Source organism: Scyliorhinus canicula, chromosome 3 (assembly GCF_902713615.1).
Source record: "Scyliorhinus canicula chromosome 3, sScyCan1.1, whole genome shotgun sequence".
NCBI lineage: Eukaryota > Metazoa > Chordata > Chondrichthyes > Carcharhiniformes > Scyliorhinidae > Scyliorhinus > Scyliorhinus canicula.
Genome location: NC_052148.1, coordinates 70,105,883 through 70,130,054, shown reverse-complemented (window position 1 = coordinate 70,130,054; position 24,172 = coordinate 70,105,883). Strand labels below are relative to the sequence as shown.

The window sequence follows — 24,172 nt, the reverse complement described above, 5'->3', positions numbered from 1 at the left end:
TCTCAATTAGGCAACACAATGGCTTCCATGGCTCTGAGTTATAGAAAGTAAAATTGTCAGGGTTCCCGATCCTGATTATCTAACAACCCCTTTTGGCACTGCAGTTTTTTGGATGTCAAGAGAGGACAAGTAGGCCTTGGCTTTAATGCTCCTCTCTCTGATGGTCAAATCTTGCTGGCATTCACTGCAAAAACTCATGGTTGAGGGACTGATACTACGTCAAATTATTGGAGGAGGTTCACCGTTTGTGGGAGAGTGCACTTGGAAGAAAGAAAGAGCAGAGTGGAAAAAATTGGCAGAAGAGAAGGAGGAAAAGAAAAGAAAAGCTCTACACCACTACGAAAGAACAGAAACACAATAAATGCATGGCACGTTCAGGATTATTTCAGGATGTACAGGTTACCAGAGATTGTGCTGATAGAATCTCAGTGTCAATCCTCACACAGCAGCTGTTTCCTTGTTCTGGCACCTGCTCAATACACGACATGAAGCCTCCTTCAAACGATAACTATGATGTCTATGATGGGTTTTCATGGAAGGAATGTCATGAAAACACATTTCACCCTGGAGGAAAATAGCAGACATCAGGCCAAGGTTTGACCAGGACAGATGCCAGGGGATTAGATTTCACTTGGGTGGTAAACTCAGTATTGCAGATAACCCAGCGGGGTTATCAGGCAGAGTGAATAATGGGCGGCTGACCTGCAATGCCAGACAGCTGAGTAAGCCAATATCTACCCTGCAAGCAAAGAGCTGTGAAGGTCACAGATTCAATGGTCAGCTTGTGGGGAGTTAGCTGGTTACAGTTGGGCCATTGCAGCCTGCATTGGTGGCTGTAGAGTGGGGAAGAGGGGGAAAAAACCCAGAGAGTTCCTACTAATGCGTTCAGCTAAAAATATATGTCTCTGATTGCTGGATGAAAACAGCAATCCCACCATCACCCAAACAGCTACCCCCTCCCCACACTCCCACCCCCGCTCCTGCATCACCCCTTCCCCGCACCCCAACACCGCCAGTGCACCACACCCACCCCTGCACCCCACCCTTTCCGCTGCACTGCCCCCTCCCCAGCAACCACCCCCATTACTGCACCACCTCCTCCCCTCCCCCAACCCTGTGACTGTACCACCCCTCGCCACACCCCCAATCCCGCCAATGCACTGCACCCACCCATCACCCCACCCCGCACCAATTCCATCGCCCCCACTCCTATTCCCACCACTGCACTACCTCCTCCATACACCCCCACCACATCCCTCCCTCATCCCTGTACAACATCCACCCCCAAACCAACCACATTGCCCCCACCCCTACATCACCCTCTCCCCACCCCCCCAACCTTGCCACTGCATAGTACCCACCCATCAACCCATCCACTCATCAACCCCATTGCCCCATCCCTACCCCCACTACTGCACTACCCCCTCCCCATATCCCCATCCCACCACTGCACTACCCACTCCACCCCACCCCCATCCCTACATCACATCCACCCCATCAGCCTGCCCTTGCACCAGCCCCATTGCCCCATCCCTACCCCCACCACTGCATTACCTTCTCCCAACGCCTCCACCACTGCACCACACCCACTCCTTACCCACCACAGCACCACCCAACTCTCACAATTTCCTGCAACTACACTACAATGGACTTCTCTGTAAAGTTGTCTAATATGTGCAGGATTTGGACAGTGAGTGGCTATTGGAGAGGAGTATGCACCAAACTGTCACTCCTCACGATGGAATTTTCGACTAAGCCAACATCGGTGGCAAACCCAATAATCACAGCACACCTGCTGTATTCCAGTAGAATTGACCAGATCATTTGGTTCATTAGTGCAACATGAGATATGGAGTCGGGGAGCGCAAACTGTCACCAACAACTCAAAGTCAGCAATAGGTTGGAAAACATATAGATTACGTGTCAAGAGGAATAATGGTGGAAGGCAAAAGAGGATGTGAAATGGACAAGTAAAGAAATGATGGATGGAATTCTCCCATCAGGGACTATGGACAGCACGGTAGCACAGTTGGTAGAACTTTTGCTTCACAGCTCCAGGCTCCCAGGTTCGATTCCCGTCTTGGGTCACTGTCTGTGTGGAATCTGCACCTTCTCCCTGTGATTGCATGGGTTTCCTCCGGGTGCTCCGGTTTCCTCCCACAAGTCCCAAAAGATGTGCTGTTCGGTAATTTGGATATTCTGAATTATCCCTCTGTGTACCCGAGCAGGTGCCGGAATGTGGCAACTAGGGGCTTTTCACAATAACTTCATTGCAGTGTCAATGTAAGCCTACTTGTGACAATAAAGATTATTATTAAAATGTCCTGTGGCATGGTCGGGGAGTGTTTCCTTTTGCGGAGGACAATGGGAAACCACACCATATCTTCTGACCCCAGTTTCATTAATTACATCTGTGGGGGTTTCGCACCATGTTCCATGGTGGGACGGGCTCGATGATGTGCATCCTGCGTCGTATCGAGGTGCCATATATAAAAGACGCCCAGACTCCTTACTAGTTTTGAGAGGAGATGTCACAAAGGGAGTGTGCAGAGTTTTGTGATGCCTACCTTCACATCCTCCTCAACCATAGCGAGGTCAGGAGGGGCATTCTTGACCCAGCTTGTGGTAGGAGAAGGTCCAGTAGGGAAATCAACACAGGATGGGCAAAGCTGGCCAATGTATAGGCGTTGCACAAGAGGTTAGCAACCCAGTGCCACAAGAGGATGAGTGACCTTATTCACTCTACCAGAGTAAGTTTCATCCAAGGTGGCACGATCCACAAAGACTCCAAAATGTCAGGGTCCAAGGACAGTAACAACGGCATCCCCTGACTCACAGCCCCACTTCACGCTGTGTCCACTTTTCCTCCTTCACCCTTCAGCAGACATGGAACACTGCATGGAATGGGAGTTGGGGTGAGTGTGGGTGGGCCGAGAATTAAAGACCTGACATCCTCCTTCTCACCCACAGGGCCCGTGTCTGCCTCCATGTCCCCACCAACCACCTTTGCCACCTGTCATTTGCTACAGATGATCCCTCACCTGCCCATCCTACTGGCTCCCTGTATACACTTCACACTCAACATTCCTTCCTTCCACACCCACTCTCAGTTAGGTCCCAGGAGACCAATAAACCCCTCTCTTGTACAGGCACCTGGATATTCCCCCTCTCCCCCTTACTCCTTCATTGCTCTTTACACTTTCCCTTACTCCTTCCTCTCTCCAGACTCCATCACTCCAATGTCTTCCCTTCCTTACTCCTTCCTCCACCATGACACCTTCCTCCACAGTTGCATCCTTTTTCCCCATTACCCCTTCCTCCTCCTGGGGAACCTCACCACTACGAGTTCCCTTCCGCATCCCAGCTTCAGCCCCTGAGGCCGCCATCAGCCCCCTCCCAGCTTTATCCCTTGATACCTTGACCACCGCCTTCCATCTACCCCACTCCCTAAGGCCTTCTTGTCCCACCCACACCTAACCTTCCACCCTCCCTCATTTAGCTGCATCTCGACCAATGCTTGGCAAAGACCCTGAAGTTACAAAGCAAGACTGACATCAGTGAAGCTGAAGCTGCTGCATGGAGACCTCCCAACTTTCGAGTGACGCCATGGACATGAGGATGTACGCACTATTTCAGGCAATGTGCTCCTCGGTTCCAGTAGCTGGAGGCCTCTCTTCTCCTTGGATGTCCAGGATCGGAACAAGACCCCAAGGGTAAGTCTCAGCTTCTGCATGCCGCATTGATCCAGACGTGTTCTGGACCGGCTTGTTTTGCTGTTGGCAATATGGATAATTGGGATGGGCTATCTGAAAAATTAGGGGACACAGGTTCTGATGTGAATTGTGGAACTCCATGTTTTGTCCAGAGGCTGTAAAGTGCCGAACTGAAAGATGAGATGCTGTCTCTCGAGCTTCAATTCAGCTTCATTAGCGTAGTATTGGCAACTGAAGACAGGGAGGTCAGAGTGGAGGGAGGGGGAAGTGAGTGCGGAGAATTAAAATGGCCTGCGATCAGAAGCTGGGAGTCCACACTTCAGGACTGGACTTTGTTTTTGTAAGGTCCATACTACGTTTGGTGGGGTGACTTTTAAATACATATTTGAGCATGTTAGATACACGCTGATTGAATGGATATAGCAATTTATTTAAGATACGGAAGGTGTGCTCATAAAAATCAATGACCACAATTCAAAAGTGATAACTTGGCTATGTCGCATTTTACTGAAGGTGTAAAAGTTACGACGTTATTGCAAGTTCTTTTAATTTTCCAAGCAAAAAAAGTAATATGGTGCAAATAAAGAATTAAAAATGAAGTGTGGTTCAATTAAGTAAAAGAAAAACCTTGAGTTTGCAAATGCCTGAATTTTCCAGATGGCGGGGTTTCCCTTCCTGCTATCGATGAGTTAGCAGGGAATGTATCCCATGAACACCTGTTACCCGCTGACTCTGTGCCTTCATTTCACACTCGAAAGAGTGCTAATTTAACTGCAGGCAGGTCTTACGCCCCTCACTCGGGAAGAAGTCCCGCCTTAGAGAACTGTCAGTCCAATTTCTGTTAAGGTTGCAAAATACGGACAAAGATTGAGCCACACAGAGCTGATCAGTTAAGTGAGAGTTGGGGATATCGGAGGCTCTGATGCAGCAGAGAAGGCTCTCAGTTGGCCCATCACACCAGTGCCAACTCTTCAATTAATCACACTCTCCTGTTCTCACCCCACAACCTTTTAAATCTTCTTCCCTTCAAATATTTAATGACCAGACAATCTTTTTTTTGGTGATATTTGTGACATAGAAATGATCAGTACAAAGAGCTGATGTCATGTTACAATTAACCACTAGATGGAGCTAGATGCAGTACCATATAAAGCACTGACTCTCAGACTTCTGGGAGAGAGAGTGAAGGTTCAAATAGAGTGCTTAGGAGAGATCTAGAGATAATAGAGTTAGAGTGTCGAGACCAGTGTTAGTAGAGTGTAGATTACTATAATTATTGTTTACTATAGGAGTAAGTGGTCGAGCTTAATTTAAGCAGTGTAAATAAACGTTAGCTTTTTTAATGAACTTAGTTTCTGTAGTCTTTGTGAACACTACGCCATCCATCCTGATAACAGCATCACAAAGAACACCACAATATTGGTTGAGGGGTAACTGCTGTCAATAACACTGAGAGGATGTACTTGCTCTTCATCAAACAGTGTGATGGAGTTTTGTGTTTACGTTTGCCTGCAAAGCAAATTAGAGTCTTGGTTTAATATCTCACCAGCAAGACGGCACTTCCTCAACAGTCCCTCAATACCGTTCTTGTGTGTCATCCTGGATTAGGTGTTCAGGCCTCTGGAGTGAGACTTAGGGCAGGGATGTTCCGCCCCCCCCCCCGCCCCGCCCCGCCCCGCCCCCCCAACGGCACGTTTTGTGGCAGAGAAGTGACCCGTAATTGGCCGACGGATGGGATTTTCCGGTTCTGCCGCCCTCAACGGGGTTTTCCGTTGTTCGCACCTTCTGCTGCTGGGAACCCCCATTGGGAGGGAGGGTGTCCACCATTGGCGGGACCGGAAGATCATGCCCTTGAACCTACAACTTCCTGACTCAGAGGTGAGAGTGCTACCACTGAGCCAAGGCCCTTACTACTGTGGAGAGAGGAAGAAGTTCACACTTATTCATATCATTAATGATGAAGGAAGTAAAACAGGTTTATTAATATATTTTGGACCTACTGGTATGGAGAGATTTGGCATCTACTTTTCAATCAATATACAAGTCATTAACATTTGGTTTATTATGACAACGAGCTGCGTCATTTGCCCCCAGGCTTCCTATCAAGTACCAGAGTGAGCTTAAGGTAAGCACGGGGAGTACTGATACAATGTATTGTTGATGTTGAGCCTTGCAATGAGAGGTTAAAAAATATATAACTGGCTTTAAAGTTATTTTTCTTTGGCCCCCATTTATATTCAAATAAAATCCCCATGGATGGGACAGAAGTAAGTAGGTAGCAGGCATAAGTGGCCCTGGAGGTGCATGCTGCACTAAGGCACAAATTGCACTTAATCTAAGAGCACTTAAAATCAGATTTTGTATTCCATCTAGTATTGTTACTGTCAAATTATTCTGTTGATAAAAGCAGCTACAATCATTTAAAATAAATAGTAGTTCTAAATGTGATTATATTCATACTCCGATGAATTTCATGCATTTATGATTTTTCTCACTTTCCCTCTCATTACCTTTGGATCGCTACATTGTGCCTCCAATTGGCTCCATTTTGATAGATCATCACTCCCAAAGGCTAAAATAATCCTAAAACTCTGGTATCTTCTCTCCTGCGGATGTGTATTAATAACATTTTCTCTCTTACGTCAGATGTCCAGCATCAACAGCTTTTAAAAAATATAAATAGAAAGCTCTTGAACCTCAGATACCAAATGTTAGCTCAGGATCCTTTCTGACCAAATTGCGCTCATTTTAGTTTACGCCGTCCATACCGACATGAGCTATTATCCTATTGCTAGTTAAAGAGCTTGCCCCACCGGAATGGTGGATATAATGAACTGACAAATTCTCAGAAACAAGCCATCAGACAACATGCCTGTCCCACAGGGTGGAATTGATTCAAATTTCCTCAAAGTATTCTGGTTGTCATTTTAAAATGCACAAAATAATCGCAGTTGACCGACCAAACGTTTAGCAGATTAAGCTTTGGGTGCAAGACGTTATTTGGAGAATCAGAGTCTGAGATGCTCACTAGATGGCGCCTGCAGCATGACAGTTGATACATGCTCTCTACACCATAGTTAGCTGCTGTACCAGAATTAATTAGTGTCTCTATTGCTGTCACACACTCCAGTTCCCAAATGCTGTGTGTGTGTGTGTGAACAGGACATTTTTATCCAACAGAAAATACCAGATTAAAGAATCACACAGAATAAGACTCTTCAGATACAGTAACGATTGCAGTGAATTAAGTTGATCATATTTATTGTCAGGGTGAATATGATTTGTATTGTCACATTAGTGCCACCAATTACTGATAGTCTCTCCATTTCATGTTATTTTGAAAGGATTGTCGAAAATACTTTGCAAAAAGTATATCTAACATTAGCAGCATAAACTCTCTCCCACCCACACACACGTTCAAAACCACACCGTATTAATCAATACTTTGCAGAGCAATTTTTGAGTTTCTACTCGAACTTCAGCAAGCTTTAAGGAAATAAAAAATCTCCCAAAATACACGACAAAATAACTGTAATTAGTCACACCAAGCTGCATTCAGGAAGCACTAGTTAAAAAAAGGGATTATTGTCATTCCGACAAGTATGGTCAAGGTATTTAAATGAACCAATTAAAATTTGTTTCGGTGTGTTTTTTTCCCCCTCCAATCTGCAATGGATTGAATCATTTTGCTGTAAAATTGTAGTTCTGAGACATTCACTTAAAATGTGCGGGATAATTCGCACCATTGTGACTTCAAACAAAGTTATTTTATGTCAAACTTGAAAATATTGAATATTTATATTGGAAGTCAAGCATGTTGACTTCATCATCCAAATTTGTGAAATGCACTTCTGGTACAAAAAGCTCCACCAATGCATATTCATAAATTCGACCTATATGCATAAAAGCATACAGGTCATCTGATGTTGCCAGCATCACTGTGGTTTTGGCCTCCAAATATGTCAGCTCAGCATGGAACTAATAAGGATGTCAGCAGTTACTGCCACAAGGCCCTGCACACTCATGCTCACCCTAAACACTTTCTCATGTGATCGCTGGCAATCCATTCAATTTCCTCTTTGAATCACTTTCAGTTGTTTTCATCATAATACCAATTTGTTATCTATACCCTTCTGAACAAACACTGTACAGTATCTTTGACAATGTACATAATCTAGTGTCTGCTCATAATATGTACTTATTTCATGGTGTGTTGAATGTTACATAGTGTGCTGAATGTTACTATAGCTTTACACAGTACACAATACATTGAATAATGGAATATCAAGTTATATAGGGCAGAAAAAATACTCATACTAATTGTCTTAATACAAAATAACGTTAATTTAATCAGCTTTACCCAATTATCTTCCCAGATCGGTGGGAAATTTTCTATTACATCATGGAAGTGTTACCTGTGGTTATTTGCCTTTCTATGATAATTAAATACACTGGGGAAATCTTTTGCCTCTGCGTGAATAGCCTTTGCACGTTTAACAGTATAATGTCCTTCTCTGCAAAAAGAAAATACTATGGCTGCCAGAAATTTGAAATAGGAACAAAAAGTACAGGGTGGCACGGTGGCACAATGGTTAGTACTGTTGCCTCACAGCGCCAGGGACCCGGATTCAATTCTGGCCTTGGGCAACTGTGTGGAGTTTGCATTTTCTCCCCGTATCTGTGTGGGGTTCCTCCGGGTGCTCCTGTTTCCTCCCACAGTCTGAAGATGTGACGGTGGATTGGCCCCTTGGTATCTGAACTTATGCAGGTTAGGCAGGTTACGGAGATAGGGTGGGCGAGTCAGCCTAATTAGGGTGCTTTTTTGGGGGTTGGTGCCGACTCGATAGGCTGAATGGTAATCTTCAGATAGGAATTCTATCATTCTAAATACTCAGCAGGTAAGGAAGCATCTATGGGGAGAGAAACATTTCAGGTTGATGACTTTTCATCCATTTCTCCATTATCTCCATTTCTCTCTCCTGCTTGATGTTGTCTGTTTTTATATTGTTCTTCTGTATAGTTTGTTTGCTAGTCTGTTATGTTTTCTGATACTGCAATTTCTTAATCTATGAAGGTGATTCTTCGTCCCTGGACGCCCTGGTCCAGGAAGAAGAATCGGGTGTTGGGGCAAAATCGAGATCAATGTCAGGCGTCGGCCCGATTGTGATGCTCTGACCCCTCTGACATGGGAACGAGGTCCATGACCACACGCCGGTGGGGCGATGTAAATGAATGCAAATGGGTCTTAATGGATCTTAAGCTACATCCATTTAGTGTGCGTGGCAGCCTATGCTCCGGCCTTCTGTGATTCTATGGTCCCCGCAGCCATGAATCACGTGATGTGGATCACTTGTGGTCTCTACCAGCATGGCTCTGGCGTAGTGGACCTTGCGGTGGACAAAGTGGGTATTCTCCCACCCCAAGGAGTTATTCCCTTGGCTCATCGCGAGGTCAACCGAGGGCCACACTCCCTCTTCACGCTTGAGTGATTGGAATGCACTTACCTCTCTTTGAAGTGGTCAATGTTTGTAAACATTGGGGATTCACCACTTAGCCCACTGAACCGTGAAGGGAGATGAATAAATCAAAGCTGCAGATGGTTTGTAGAAGCTGCCAATCACAGTCCACTATTAGAAATCTATGACTGGCTTGCAGTCAATGGATCTGTGGGAACCAGAGACAGGTCACAGCTGTTCTCCTTTGAGGTATGGACACATGGAGCTTCAAGGTTACAGCTGGGGAGTCTCCCTATTACAGGGGCCCCTGTGGGGCTCTCCCTATTACAGGGGTCCCTGGGGAGACTCTTGTTTACCGGGGTCTCTGGGAGTGGGGCAGATCAGGTCACCCCCATAATGTGGTATAGGGGGGCACTCAGGTAATCCGGGAATGGGGGCTGCAGTGCAGGAGAGGGGGCAGGGGAGGTGGGGTTCGGGACTGCTTTGCGATGCGGCAGGGAGCGTGGCTGGACACGGGACTTCCCTATTGGGCCGCCAGCTCAAGATGGTGGCCTGATAACAGGATTCTTCTGGGAATCCCTCGTATTCCATGCTATGCATAAATTTGCATGACAGGGAATACAGATTTGCTTGCTGGTTTGCGCTCCCAGGAGGATCGTAAACCGGTTGCAATTCATCTCCGCTGGGAGAATATAAATAGCCCCCTAAACGGAGAATCCCATGCCATATATTTTGTTTTAAGATCAACCCAAAGTCTCGGCCTTAATTTTCCAGTTTAAATCTGAGATTTATTTCCTCTCAGCGCAAACTGTTCTTTTTTTCTTTCTTTGGGCAATTTAGCATTACCAATCCACCTAACCTGCACATCTTTGGACTGTGGGAGGAAACCGGAGCACCCGGAGGAAACCCACGCAGACACGGGGAGAACGTGCAGACTCCGCACAGACAGTGACCCAAGCCGGAATCGAACCTGGGACCCTGGAGCTGTGAAGCATTTGTGCTATCCACAGCAGCAACTGTTCTGACACCTACATCATTTTCAACTTTAAAACATTGGGTAGAATTTAATGGCCTTCCTCATGACAGGTTTAGTGACAGGAGACATTTAATCAGATGAGAGGGTGATTGATGCAAACTCTGCCACTTTCTAGACTCTATCCCGATTGAGTCTGTGTTGGGAATGACATTCCCACCCCACCACCAATTGAGGCCTTTAAGTGGAGAATTCATGCTGACATAAGGGCATCATCCCACTGCCGCTGGTATTAACCCAGCAGTGGGTTGGGGGACTCACACTGTGGGAGAATGACAAGCAAACTCATGTGAAGTTGCTTGCAGGTTCCTGGAGGGCAGTGGGGATGGCAGTCCTTCATTCAAATGCACTCAGTGCCTCATCAAGGTATCTGGCATCAAGAAGAGGTGGGAGCCTGTGAGAGCCAACCTCCCTGCCCTTGCTGCTAGAGAGTCTGAAATGCCCAGTATCAATTTTAAAAGTGTGCTGAGGCAATGGCCTCATCTTCTCAATAGAGCTTCTCCTAATTTCTGTATTTCTTGTTGCATGGCCCCCAGAGGTGGATCTACCAATGGGTTTGTTGTGGTCTCAGCCTTCTCCCAAGAACAAAAGCTGACTCAGTTCAAATCACTGACACTCTGATAGAGCACTCCACACAAGCCCAGTTCCCCGCCCTATTCCTGTAACCCCTTAAGCTAAAATACACATTTCTGGACACTAAGGGAGAATTTAGCCTGGCCAATCCACCTAACCGGCACATCTTAGACTGTGGGAGGATCCTGGAGAACCCGGGTGAAACCCACGTAGACACGGGGAGAATGTGCAAATTCTACACAGCCAGCACCCGAGGCCGGAATTGTACCCTGGTCCCTGACACTGTGAGGCAGCACTGCTAACCACTGTGCCACTCAACTGTTTTAGGGCAGCTGGTGTGTTTTAATATCTGTTACTGACAGATAACGTAGTCCTGACCCTAGTCCCAATTCACAATTGGAGATTCATAAAGTGTCAACAGCGCCAAGAAAATATATGAATGAGCAGATCTCACATAATACTGTAGGATCGGTTGGGTAAGCTGCAGGTCTTGGTGATGAGGCACCAGAGTTTTCTATTTGGTTCCTTGACCAATCTTAATGCAATACAAACTATTATGTTGATGCTTTCAGAATATTAGCTGAATTTTTCATTTAAAATCATTAGCAGTGCTAGTTGCACCCAACCAAGCAATCATGTCACTAAGCGTTGTTACCATGTCTATTATAAAACCACTATAGCTGTCTTGTAAGAAAGTGTTTCCATGGTAACAATGCTTCTTAAAAGACTTGGGTATTTGAGCTACTGCAGCAAAGATTACCGAAATCTACTATTCACAAGTACGCAGTCACACTTTTTTCCCTGGAATGTTTAACATGGAGAAAATTATGTAGATGTACTGTAGATATATGAATATATAATACAGCTGTTACATATAGATATCTATAATATGTCCATTATAGATATATTAACGCATCATGACTATAATAATTATAGATTTGCATATTAGTAACACTTTACTGAAAACATGAATTATTCCTGTTCTAATTCAATTTGCCGGACAAGATAAGCACTTTTACTCCTCATCGCCAGGAATAATGTGCATGGGTGTTCCGAAATCGTACTCTGCTTCTGTAATGAAATAAGGTGCCACTTACCGCTTGAGCGTAGGCACCGTATGCACCAAATTGAATTGCCATTGGGTTGAACATCCCCATCTGCCCTGCCATTTGCTGCATGCGACGCATTGTGCGTTCCTTGTCGGTGTCTGCAAATTTTACCACTAGGCTTGAAGATGCCCCCTGAAAGGCAGAAGGAAAAGAAAACTAATCAATAGAGTTGCCAAGCAGCACCGCTGTGACTCCATGTAACCTCCCAGGAGCCTTATTGAGCTCTTGCTGCTTCTGACTTTGATTTGCAATATTTAGGACAGGAAGGTTGTACGTTTTCAATTTGTGAAAAACATGTTTTTGGTGATAACAGAGAGAACAAACAAGCTGTGGTTCATTTCTTTTCTCAGCATCATCTGTTATCAGCACAATCAAATCATCTGGACTGCAACACATCCTGACTCCTGGTCTTTTTTTAAAATTTCACTTTCATAACGCCTCCTTCAAGCAATCCCATTTCTCTCTAGGGTTACTTTGGAGCCGGTTTATTAATGCTCAGCTGCTGCCATAAACAATAAAAGAACACACTTTTGTTTACAGATCCAGATGAGAACTTGGTTTCTTAAACTCTTGTTGGCATCATAGAATTTTGATCATTGCATACAGGGCAATCAAAGCGGTTAATTCTACCAAATGAGACCCCGACCGATATTTGTGGCATCGTGAGTGGTTGCCACTTGAATCAAGTTGTCCGGTTTGAGGAACATTCATTCAGTGGATTTAGGCTGGGCCAGTACATAGCATTGAGAACAATGGAGTATGAGTTGATCAGTGTAATGTAGACCAAGTGTGATTCTGACCATGTGCTTCAACTGTGTTTCAGAAGATTGGGTTAGGAATTCTGCTCGGCACAAAATGAGTGATACTGCTGGTGAAATGCAATGCCTGGTGCTCAGTTTCATTGACCATAATGAAAAGGAATATCAGATGCTGCGTCCGACCTGATATCACCTGTTTTGTATAACTGCTAGGGATGAGTTTCTACTCTATTGAGTGTTAGCTGATATCTCCCCCCACCGAAAAAATTTTCAAAAGAAAAATGATGTTTTTCCTGAGTAATATTGCTATTTATGAAGCACACGTAAAGCATCAAATAACATTTTGAGGTAGCTAGATGAAGAGTTAATGCCCACAGTGTAAGCCGCCGGCAAGGTTGAAAATAGAAAATAGATTAAACTGAATTAAAAATAAATGGTCACAAGATGCCAAGCTTGAATTTCAGAGTAGGTGGGAGGAAAATGGGAACCCTGGGGGTAGAGGGCAGCAAGAAGTTCCAGTTTTTCAGGTCCTGACACAAAATAAATTAGGGCGGGGACACAGAGTGGGGATGCAGAGAGGAGACTGACGAACGTGTAGCATGTGGTACACTTGGAATTTAGGAGGAACAAGAGAGGCACAATCAGAGGAAAAAGCACTCTGAATGTATGACCAAAATAACAAGACGTGTTACTCGGTGGGAGTAGTTGGAAGCTAGGTTTTGTTATTTTATATATAATTCCTTGGAGCACTGGGATTAGCTTTGATGAATTGTTTTCAGTTCTCATTTCAAGAAGCTATAACAGGGACTCAAGGCAGTTAGTCAAAATGTCTTAGATTTTCAGTACACAACTAAGTACAAAAAGACATAGCATAAACCCAGTGCATAAAACATATGAATTTTATATAACACAGCGAAACATAAATCTAATGATGGTTTGATACTTAAACTCAGTATTTTGACGAGAACATACACACTTTTCAGTCCCTATCACATTCCGCTGTGGAATGTTAGTGTTTGAATGCTTAATGTGTTTTTATTAAATTCCTCCTCATTATTTCACCCCCCAAAAAAACACCAATCCATCTATTTTATTATCCTACAGCACAATTTTAAGGCGGTTGTTATTTATTTTTCATGGGTGAGAGCAAGTCATGACTGAAGATGATGGAATCGCAATTGTTATTCTGCTTGTATTTAGCATTAAACACGTCAAAGTCAAGAGCTGAAACAAGCTCCTTTGCAATACAAACAGAAAATGCCGGAAATACTCAGGTCAGGCAGCGCCTTTGGGGAAAGAGACAGAATTAGCATTTCAGTTTGGTGACTTTTCATCAGAGCTGGTAGAAATGAGAGATGTAACAGGTTTCAAGCAAGTACACAAGCGGGGTAACTTGGTGGGTGGGGGGGGGGGGGGGGGGGCGGTGGATGGTGGCAACTGTGGGAGAGGGGAGAGCAAAAAAAGGGAAGGCCTGGGATAGGATGGAAGATAGGAGAGATTAAATAACAGAAGGCATAATGGAATATGTAAAATTGAGTTGCAATGGAGCATCAAAGAAACAAATGAATGACTTAGGGAAAATAAAAGCAAAATACAGTGGACGATGGAAATCTGAAAAATGGAAGCAGCCATTAATGAACTGAAATTATTAAACTAAATGTTGAGTCCAGAGGCTGTGAAGTGCCTGAGTGAAGGATAAAGTGCTGTCCCTGAAGCTTCTGTGGAGCTTTGGACAGCAGGTGTTAGTAATAATTCTGCCATTGCCACTTACACCTCCTCTAGACCCATCATTTGTTTCTTTACTTGCCCCATTACCTTCGCTTTTTGCCTTACTTCATCATTCCTTTCATCATTTAATCTTGCCTACCTTCTCGACTATTGTAGACAGTCCATTTTGTTCTTTTCTCCCTCCACCTTTCCCTGTCACTGTGACATCTCCGTCTTTTAGGTTAGGATTGTATTCGCTGGAGTTCAGAAGAATGAGGGGGGAGGGGGGGTGGATCTCATAGGAACCGATAAAATTCTAACAGGACGAGATTTGGTAGGTGGAGGAAGAATGACCCCGATGGTGGGGGTGTCCAGAACCAGGGGCCACAATCCAAGGTTACAGGATAGACCATTTAGGACAGAGATGAGGAGAGATTTCTTCAGCCGGCAAATGGCGAGTGGAATTCTCTACCACAGGAAGTAGCTGAGGCCAAAACATTGCATGTTTTCAAGAAGCAATTAGATGCAGCACTCGGAGTGAAGGAGATCAAAGCATATGGGGGTAAGGCAGGATTAGGCTGTTGAGTTGGGTGATCAGCCATGATCATAACGAAGGATGGAGCAGGCTTGAAGGGCTGAATGGCCTCCTCCTGCTCCTATTTTCTATGTTTCTATGTTTTGCTAGTTCTAATGAAGGTTTGATGACCTGAAATGTTGGGCATGATCTATCGACTTCACCGCGCCCGACTCGTGAGAAGCCTTTTGTAAGATTTACTGGCCTTATCACGCCTTGCGAGATCCAATGAGATTTTGCAAGGCATCGCGATCTGGATCCCGCCCATTGATTGTGGGACACAGATTTGCATATTCAAGTGAGCAGTTAGTTCCACCATGGCAATGCCAGTGTGCCCAGGTGGTATTGCCAGGTTGGCAAGGGCAAGGTGCTCAGGTGTCATCATGATCGTGTCGGTGTTCGGTCTCGGGGGTGCACTGCCCTCAGGAGGTGGGGTGCAGGGGGGCTTGATGACTCCCTTATTGGCGAATTGGGATGTTGGGGAGGTTAAAGGCTGTGGTGAAGTGTCTATCTTTATCTCTTCCTGCACTGGTGAGCGGAGTTCGTTAATGCAGGGACTAAGTGCAGCATTGGCGGGGGCATTCCTCATTGAGGCCCAGATTGAAGCAGAGTCCTGTTTCATTGCAGGGTCATTCTCGGAGCTCCCAGTGCCGGGAAGCCCCCGGCTAAATGCATTTGACCATGGGACTCTGTTTCATTTACATTAAATCACACCCGTTAAGTATTTCTCTCTCCAAAGATACAACCTGATGTATTGAATGTTTCATGCATTTTCTGATTCATTGCAGATTTCCAGCATCCACTGTATTTTGCTGGTGTTTAAACTCCTTTGCAATGTGGACAACAGCATTACCATCCTTTTTGTACCTTTCTGGGAGGACACAGCTGGCTTAAATGCCAATTTGGGGTAGTTTTAGCTTTTCACCGTGAACTCTGTTATCTTGGGATGAGATGGGCTCAAAACATTTGAATTTATTTCAAGATTGATTTTTTTTGTCATATTTTAATCCACTTTTTTATTCTCTTCAGGCCAGAGATAAAGATAGACACCTCACCACAGCCTTTAACCTCCCCAACATCCCAATTCACCAATAAGGGAGTCATCAAGCCCCCCTGCACCCCACCTCCTGAGGGCAGGGCACCCCCGAGCCCGAACACCGACACGATCATGATGACACCTGAGCACCTTGCCCTTTCCAGCCTGGTAATACCACCTGGGCACCCTGGCATTGCCATGGTGGAACTAACTGCTCACTTGAATATGCAAATCTGTGCCCCACAATCAATGGGCGGGATCCAGATCGCGATGCCTTGCAAAGTCTCATTGGATCTCGCAAGGCGTGATAAGGCCAGTAAATCTTACAAAAGGCTTCTCACGAGTCGGGCGCGGTGAGGTCGATAGATCATGCCCAACATTTCAGGTCATCAAACCTTCATTAGAACTAGCAAAACATAGACAATAGGAGCAGGAGGAGGCCATTCAGCCCTTCAAGCCTGCTCCATCCTTCGTTATGATCATGGCTGATCATCCAACTCAACAGCCTAATCCTGCCTTACCCCCATATGCTTTGATCTCCTTCACTCCGAGTGCTGCATCTAACTGCTTCTTGAAAACATGCAATGTTTTGGCCTCAGCTACTTCCTGTGGTAGAGAATTTGACAATATTACTCCAACTGATCACCTGGAAATGTGCTGAGCTATTCTGAGGCACTCATCTCTCTCCCTGCATATTCTTGCTAAAATAACAGATTAATCATCTGTTAATTGTGAAAGATACAAAAGAGTCCTTTTGATCCATTCCCAGATTAGGCTGTTGGACAATGAGAAGTTATTCAGTATCACTTACTGGAGTGGCTAAAACAATACTAGATCCAAATCATACCCAGAATTTTGAACGCTGCCTTCTCCCTGCATTTCCTCCTCTGAAACACATCTAATGGGCTATTGAATCCATTTGCATTAATGACTTTCTCTGACAATTTATTAAACACCTTTTGGGTGGAAAAGTTCATCCTAACTTCCTCATTTTAACGTATGTCCCCTGGTATTCGAATATTTCATTACAGTGAATATTTTAATTCCCCTTCATAATCTTCAAACCTCAATTAAGTCACCTTGAAGTCTCCTCTTTTCCAAAGAAATCTGGCTCAGCTTCTTCAACCTTAATGCATAATTTAGCTGGTTCACATGAGTGCTTTGACTATATTTGTTGTCCAAACCAACAAAAAATTCCAACAAACAAAGATTAAGCTCAGATTTTTTCTGGTTCTCAACAGCCTTTTGCTGCACTACAAAAGCCAAAAGAAAAATTTTACAAGACAACACATAGACATTACTCCAACTGATACTCCTTAATCTTACATATCCTGGAGTAAAGTATTTTTTAATGTGCAAAATCATTTCCTACTCATCATCATTAGAATAATTTCTTAATTGCATTAAATTTGTAATGCAATGTAAAATAAAGTGAAGTGTGCTAATTTATTTGATTAATTCAAGTTAAGCAAATAACTCATTTGCTCCCAAATGTTAGTCAAAAGTCAGAAGTGCTCACTGAAAAGGAATTCTTGATAAAAAGAACATGAATATGCTACCACTTTTATTCAACTGTGCAAGTAAAATGCACCTAGTTTTATGGTAACATTTCTTGATCTGCCATTCCTTTGTCTGTATTGTGACTGGCAAGTCTATCAAATTTCATTTCTTAATTAATCAATCGTCCTTCTTTCTCCATTGTTGGTGAAATCTCTAGCCATTTTCTTTTATTTACCAATCACATTAAACAAAAAAATTACTGCCAATTTAAATTTTCGCCCCAATTACTTTAATCAAAACAACAATTCTCTCCAATAATATTACAGCAAAATAAAAATCAGGACGATACAGCCACCATGACACCCCTCAGCTGTGCTCAGACTGAACTGAGGAGAACGCTTTTAATAATAGTGTCAAGGTCTGGATAATAGATGTTCCCAGGCACAAAATGACAGAGGGATTACCAGCGTAAACCTATAACTCCCTTTTGCATAAAGAGTGATCAGCTTGTGGAATAGACTTCCAGATATAGGAAAAATATCTCAAATTATTTAAGAAACTCTATTTACAGCAGACATCTGTCAAGGTGCCAGAGTCTCAGACTCAATTTTAAGAGCTCAGTCCTTCCTCTACACCTGCATCAACTCCATCTATGCTGTTATAACCCTCACGAGACCTACGAGGAGGGACCAATTAGCCTCCCTCTAAGCCTCGTGGAAAATGAGCTCCCCTGATAAGGGGCAGGGGGCCCATAATGGGATAATTGATTACGGACATAAAAGATGGCCCAGATAGGAGCCTAGGCAGGTAGGTCCCGGCTGGGACCAGAATTGTGACCTGTAAATAGTTTGCTTTAATAATAAATCATTTTCGTTATACTCTCTTACCTGACTCCTCTGTGACCACTAAAACTCCCTTCCCATGTCCACCTGTGCTCTGCTCTGAACCGTCTTTCAATTTAGTTTTCTTTCTTTAGTAAGCCAATCTTCATCCCTAGCCCGCCTATCCATCTAAAATCTCTGTCTGCCACGTAACCTCATACAAAGCCCAGGACCTGAACTTCATCTGTCATATGGACCCTGTTTTGCACATCTGACCAGAGCAGACACACAATCTAATCTCCTCTTCAACACGCAGTACACAGTAGCATTAAGGAGGGGCTGTTGGTGGCATTGTGGTAATGTCACTTGGCTAGTAATCCAGAGGCCCAGGAAAATGCTCTGGGGACATGAGTCCAAATTCTATAATGGCAGCAGGTGGAATATAAATTTAATTAATAGAGTTCAAATGTAAAGCAATGCTCAGTAATGGTGACCATGAAACAATCATATATTGTCATAAAACCCCTCCAGTCCATTAATGCCCTTTCAGGAAGAAAATTTGCCATCTTTACCTGGTCTGGTTTACATATTACTTCAGACAATTAGGGTTGGTCTGGCCAATGACACCCATATCCCACAAAAGGATAAGTTAAACAAATCAACGGGTTAATTTAAAATAAAACTAAGACGAACGCTACCTTCTCAACATTTTATAGAAACACAAAATCCCGAAGCAAACGGAGGCAATTCGGCCCATCGAGTCTGCACCAGTCCTCTGATAGAGCTCCCTACCTATGCCCACTTTCTATTAATTAACCAATCCTCTATCCATGCTACTCCTTTAACCTTAATGCCATGCATCTTTATCTTATGCAGCAACCTTTTGTGTGGCACCTTGTCAAAGGCTTTCTGGAAATCCAGATATACCACATCCATTGGCTCCCCGTTATCTACTGCACTGGTAATGTCCTCAAAAAATTCTACTAAATTAGTTAGGCACGACCTGCCCTTTATGAACCCATGCTGCGCCTGCCCAATGGGACAATTTCTATCCAGATGCCTCGCTATTTCTTCCTTGATGATAGATTCCAGCATCTTCCCTACTACCGAAGTTAAGCTCACTGGCCTATAATTTCCTGTTCTCTGCCAACCTCTTTTTTTAAACAGTGGTGTCACGTTTGCTAATTTCCAATCCACCAGGACCACCCCAGAGTCTAGTGAATTTTGGTAAATCATCATTAGTGCATCTGCAATTTCCCTAGCCATTTCTTTTAGCACTCTGGGATGCATTCCATCAGGGCCAGGAGACTTGTCTATCTTTAGCCCCATTAGCTTGCCCATCACTACCTTCTTAGTGATAACAATCCTCTTAAGGTCCTCACCTGCCATAGCCTCATTTCTATCAGTCGCTGGCATTTTATTTGTTTCTTCCACTGTGAAGACCGACCCAAAAAACCTGTTCAGTTCCTCAGCCATTTTCTCATCTCCCATTATTAAAACTCCCTTCTCATCCTCTAAAGGACCAATGTTTACCTTAGCCACTCTTTTTTGTTTTATATATTTGTAAAAACTTTTGCTGTCTGTTTTTATATTCTGAGCAAGTTTACTCTCATACTCTATCTTACTCTTCTTTATAGCTTTTTTAGTAGCTTTCTGTTGCCCCCTAAAGATTTCCCAGTCCTCTAATCTCCCAGCAATCTTTGCCACTTTATATGCTTTTTCCTTCAATTTGATACTCTCCCTTATTTCCTTAGATATCCACGGTCGATTTTCCCTCTTTCTACCGTCCTTCCTTTTTGTTGGTATAAACCTTTGCTGAGCACTGTGAAAAATCACTTGGAAGGTTCTCCACTGTTCATCAACTGTTCCACCATAAAGTCTTTGCTCCCAGTCTACCTTAGCTAGTTCTTCTCTCACCCCATTGTAATCTCCTTTGTTTAAACACAAAACACGAGTATTTGATTTTACTTTCTCACCCTCCATCTGTATTTTAAATTCCACCATATTGTGATCGCTCCTTCCGAGAGGATCCCTAACTATGAGATCATGAATCAATCCTGTCTCATTACACAGGACAAGATCTAGGACCGCTTGTTCCCTCGTAGGTTCCATTACATACTGTGCTAGGAAACTATCGCGGATACATTCTATAAACTCCTCCTCAAGGTTGCCTTGACCGACCTGGTTAAACCAATCGACATGTAAATTAAAATCCCCCATGATAACTGCTGTACCATTTCTACATGCATCAGTTATTTCTTTGTTTATTGCCTGCCCCACCATAACGTTACTATTTGGTGGCCGATAGACTACTCCTATCAGTGACTTTTTCCCCTTACTATTCCTGATTTCCACCCAAATGGATTCAACCTTATCCTCCATAGCACCGATGTCATCCCTTACTATTGCCCAGATGTCATCCTTAAATAACAGAGCAACACCACCTCCCTTACCATTCACTCTGTCCTTCCGAATAGTTTGATACTGTGCTGCCCCATTCTAAACCCATGGGGCGTGATTCAGAGGACTTGAGTTCAAGTCCACTGAATGGCATGTTTAGCGGGGTGTTTCTCGTTGCCTGCAGTGCCGAGGAACATTGCGCTATTCAACGGCACTTTGCTGTTTTCTTTGGCCTCAGGGAGAATTTCTCCGCTGAGCCGCACTTAGAGGTGGCACGGTAGCACAGTGGTTAGAGCTACTGGGAGGAAACCAGAGCACCCACGTAGATAGGGGGAGTACGTGCAGACTCCGCACGGTCAATGACCCAGCCGGGAATCGAACCTGGCACCCTGGCACTGCGAAGCCACAGTGCTAACCACTGTGCTGCCGTGCTGCCCTGGTAGCATGCCAGGCGGTTAGAGTGGGAGAACGTCCTGGCCAATCATGTTTGATATACAGTAGCACAATGGGTAGCACTGTTGCTTCACAATTCCAGGGTCCTAGGTTCAATTCCCGGCTTGGGCCCCTCAAGCTATAAGCCCCTGGTGACAGGCTGATGTCCTGTTCAGCAAACTCCAGCACAATGGAAACAGATATAGGTATATGCTTTTCCAGCCTCACATTCCACTACTTGTGAGAAGAAAGACATAGAAGTGCGAGCATCATTACATTCCATCAAAACAGTCACTGGTGGCTACATCCGTCTTCATAGACGTTGATACTGCTTTTATTTCTTGAAAAAAGGTAAAATCACTATATTAACTAATCTTCGAGGTGTTCATTCCACCTGTCCATTAGTCAAGTCTACTCAATTAAAGTTTGCTAATTTTTACACTAATGTTGCACTTCCAGATAAACTTAATAATTTATACGGACACATCATTTATGCTCCATCAATAATTCAGAAACGTGAAGCATGGGGTAAATTCTCCTGTCTCGTCCACCATGGGAATCATCTCGGGTGGGACGGCAATTGGACAGACAATTTAAAGGTCCGTTGACCTCGGGTGGGAATTTCCCGCACTGGAAAATCCCGCCCCATGTCTTTGTGGGGTAGACAATACAAGTTAGTGTTCCTGTTCCATAACTTTGCATCCACTGAGGGCTCATGATGCCCAAGTGATGGTGTATGTGATTTTCCATCCTACACTCATCATGACATTGGTAGCATTCTATAACCTCTACTAATCAGAGTCCACTTGCCTACCAGTCAATGCTCGCTTCTCATGCAGTATAAATTGTTGTTCCCATGAAAGTTGACATTCTTGTGAATTGTTCTGAAGAGTACAAGATGAAAAGCTTCGACAACATGTCTTTTTTCAGAAAAACTCAATTTCTGTACTACCAAATGACAATTTTCCATCCATTCATTGTACTTGGTAAATAATTGTGTCTGTTGCAATGAAAGAGCACAGATTTCTGTACTTAAATTCCAGATACCTCCTCTAATACTGAAAGGCCAGTGCTTATGGAATTAACAAATGACAATTGCTAACATATGATATTCATTACGAATACCTCAAGTTATAAGTAGTTCAATTCCCTGAATCCATTTATTTTCAAAAGATGCATAAAGTATCCTCGCACTGCCTTCACGAACCAATTTCAAAAGGTTACATTAATCTGTTTTGACTTATAATGAAATACCCCTGAGAAACATTCCAGTACATGATCAGCTATGTTGATAACTGTTTATTTTAGGCAGATGTCTGGACACCTCTGAAAACATATTGAGGTGTACAGCTGTGTTTTAGTCAAGCGTATACAACAATCAAAAAGACATTATAAGGATACATGCCAGAAAAAAACTAACATTTTCATTGTAGTTCATAGATTGTTACTCATTATCTTAAAGCTTTCTATCCCATCCCACTCACCCTTTGAACATTGACCCTGTGGACTCTGCCAACTGATTAATGATCTGCACTCTCTCTGAATTTCATCTCACAATGTCCATTCACTTGTGAACAATGCCCTTGCCATCTGTGAGTTTATTATGAATGATTGGATCCATATCATGGCCTTGATGGAAGCCCGGCTGACAGGGGATGAGACTTTCCCTTATTGTGATTGTTAACATACAGGCTAAGCAAGCTGTTTCACGCTGTCACTTTCCAGTTGGTTATGTGAGTGGTATTTTCCAATATTATTATTTTCCAATAATAGAATTCTGCCATCAGTTCAAAAAGACATTCTACCTCCCACACAAGTGGAAAAATGAATTTCAGTGCTGGGGTGATGCCGGGTACCAATGATTGGCTGACATAATCAAACAGCCTGGTCCTTTGATTGTTCATAATAGGCAGAGTAGAGACTGCTCAATCAATACTTGTAAAACCCCACAAAAAAATTCTACTGTCAGATGTGTTTGCGCGATTGGGCAGCACTTGCTGAGCAATCCTGAGTGCACTAATGGCTACACCAACAACCAATTTAAGATAACCAGTCCAGCTCATTTACTCTCGTTGGAAGTAACATACATTCCAAGGCAAGGACCTGCTCTTCTGAGTCTTTTCTGCAACTTCAATCCTTCCTGAAGTGTGGTATGCTGAACAAGCCGCAACACTCCAGTTGAGGCCAAACCAGTGTTTCATGCAGGTTTAACATAAGTTCCTTGCTTCTGTACTCGTGTTCAAGCCCAGGATGACATATGCTTTATTAATCTTGCTCTCAACCTGAACTGCCACCTTTATATACAAATACACACAGGCCCTCTGCTCCTGTATCCCCTTCCACATAGTTCACAATACTTCCACATTTTGTATTGTCTGCAAAGTTTGAAATTTTGCCTTGTGCACCAAAGTCCAAGTCATAAATAAATACCAGGAAAAGCAGTGGTCTTAACACCTTTGACAAAGGGTCATCTGGACTTGAAACGTTAGCTCTTTTCTCTCCCTACAGATGCTGCCAGACCTGCTGAGATTTTCCAGCATTTTCTCTTTGGTCTTAACACCGACCACTTGCAAACATTCAGGCTAACTGACTGGGCAAATCATAAGCTGGTCCCACTATTGGCAAGTGTATGTTCAGAACTTGTTTTTTGGCCTGAAATTGGAGTTCTGAAGCCCTTGGTAAAATTCAGCCTTGTAGTTTAGTCACTTAAAGTTCAAAGTGCAAGAAATTAGGGCCGGGATTCCCACTTCTGGGGACTAAGTCCCCACGCTGGCAGGAAAACTGGCGCCAACGACTCCGGCGTCAACGGCCTCCCCAAGGTGAGCAATTCTCACCTTTCTAGGGGGCTAGGTGGACGCCGGAGGGGTTGGCGCCGCTCCAACCAGCGGCGAAGGGACGGCGCAAGTGCGCGCATGTGCAAAATGCCTGGCATAATCTTGCGCATGCGTGGAACTGCCGGCGTGATTCCACGCATGCGCAGATCGGCCGGAGTATGTTCACGCTAGTGTAGGGGGTTCTCTTCTCCGCGCCTGCCTCCTGGGCAATATGGCGGAGCCCTAC

At 44.0% G+C, this 24,172-nt stretch overlaps 1 protein-coding gene across 18 annotated transcripts in view; it reads right to left on the bottom strand.

The window, feature by feature from the left end:
- Positions 1-24,172, bottom strand: part of celf4 (CUGBP, Elav-like family member 4) — a 1,331,379-nt gene that overhangs the window by 226,323 nt on the left and 1,080,884 nt on the right. For 10 of the 18 annotated variants that reach the window (XR_005459940.1, XM_038790659.1, XM_038790661.1 and 7 more), the window contains one exon: positions 11,873-12,040. Coding sequence is in view for 17 of the 18 variants with exons in the window: in XM_038790659.1 (XP_038646587.1) it covers positions 11,873-12,040 (168 nt within the window). In the remaining variant the exon portion in view is untranslated. The remainder of the gene's footprint in view (positions 1-11,872; positions 12,041-24,172) is intronic. The other 8 variants (XM_038790663.1, XM_038790664.1, XM_038790666.1 and 5 more) reach the window with 1 other exon arrangement.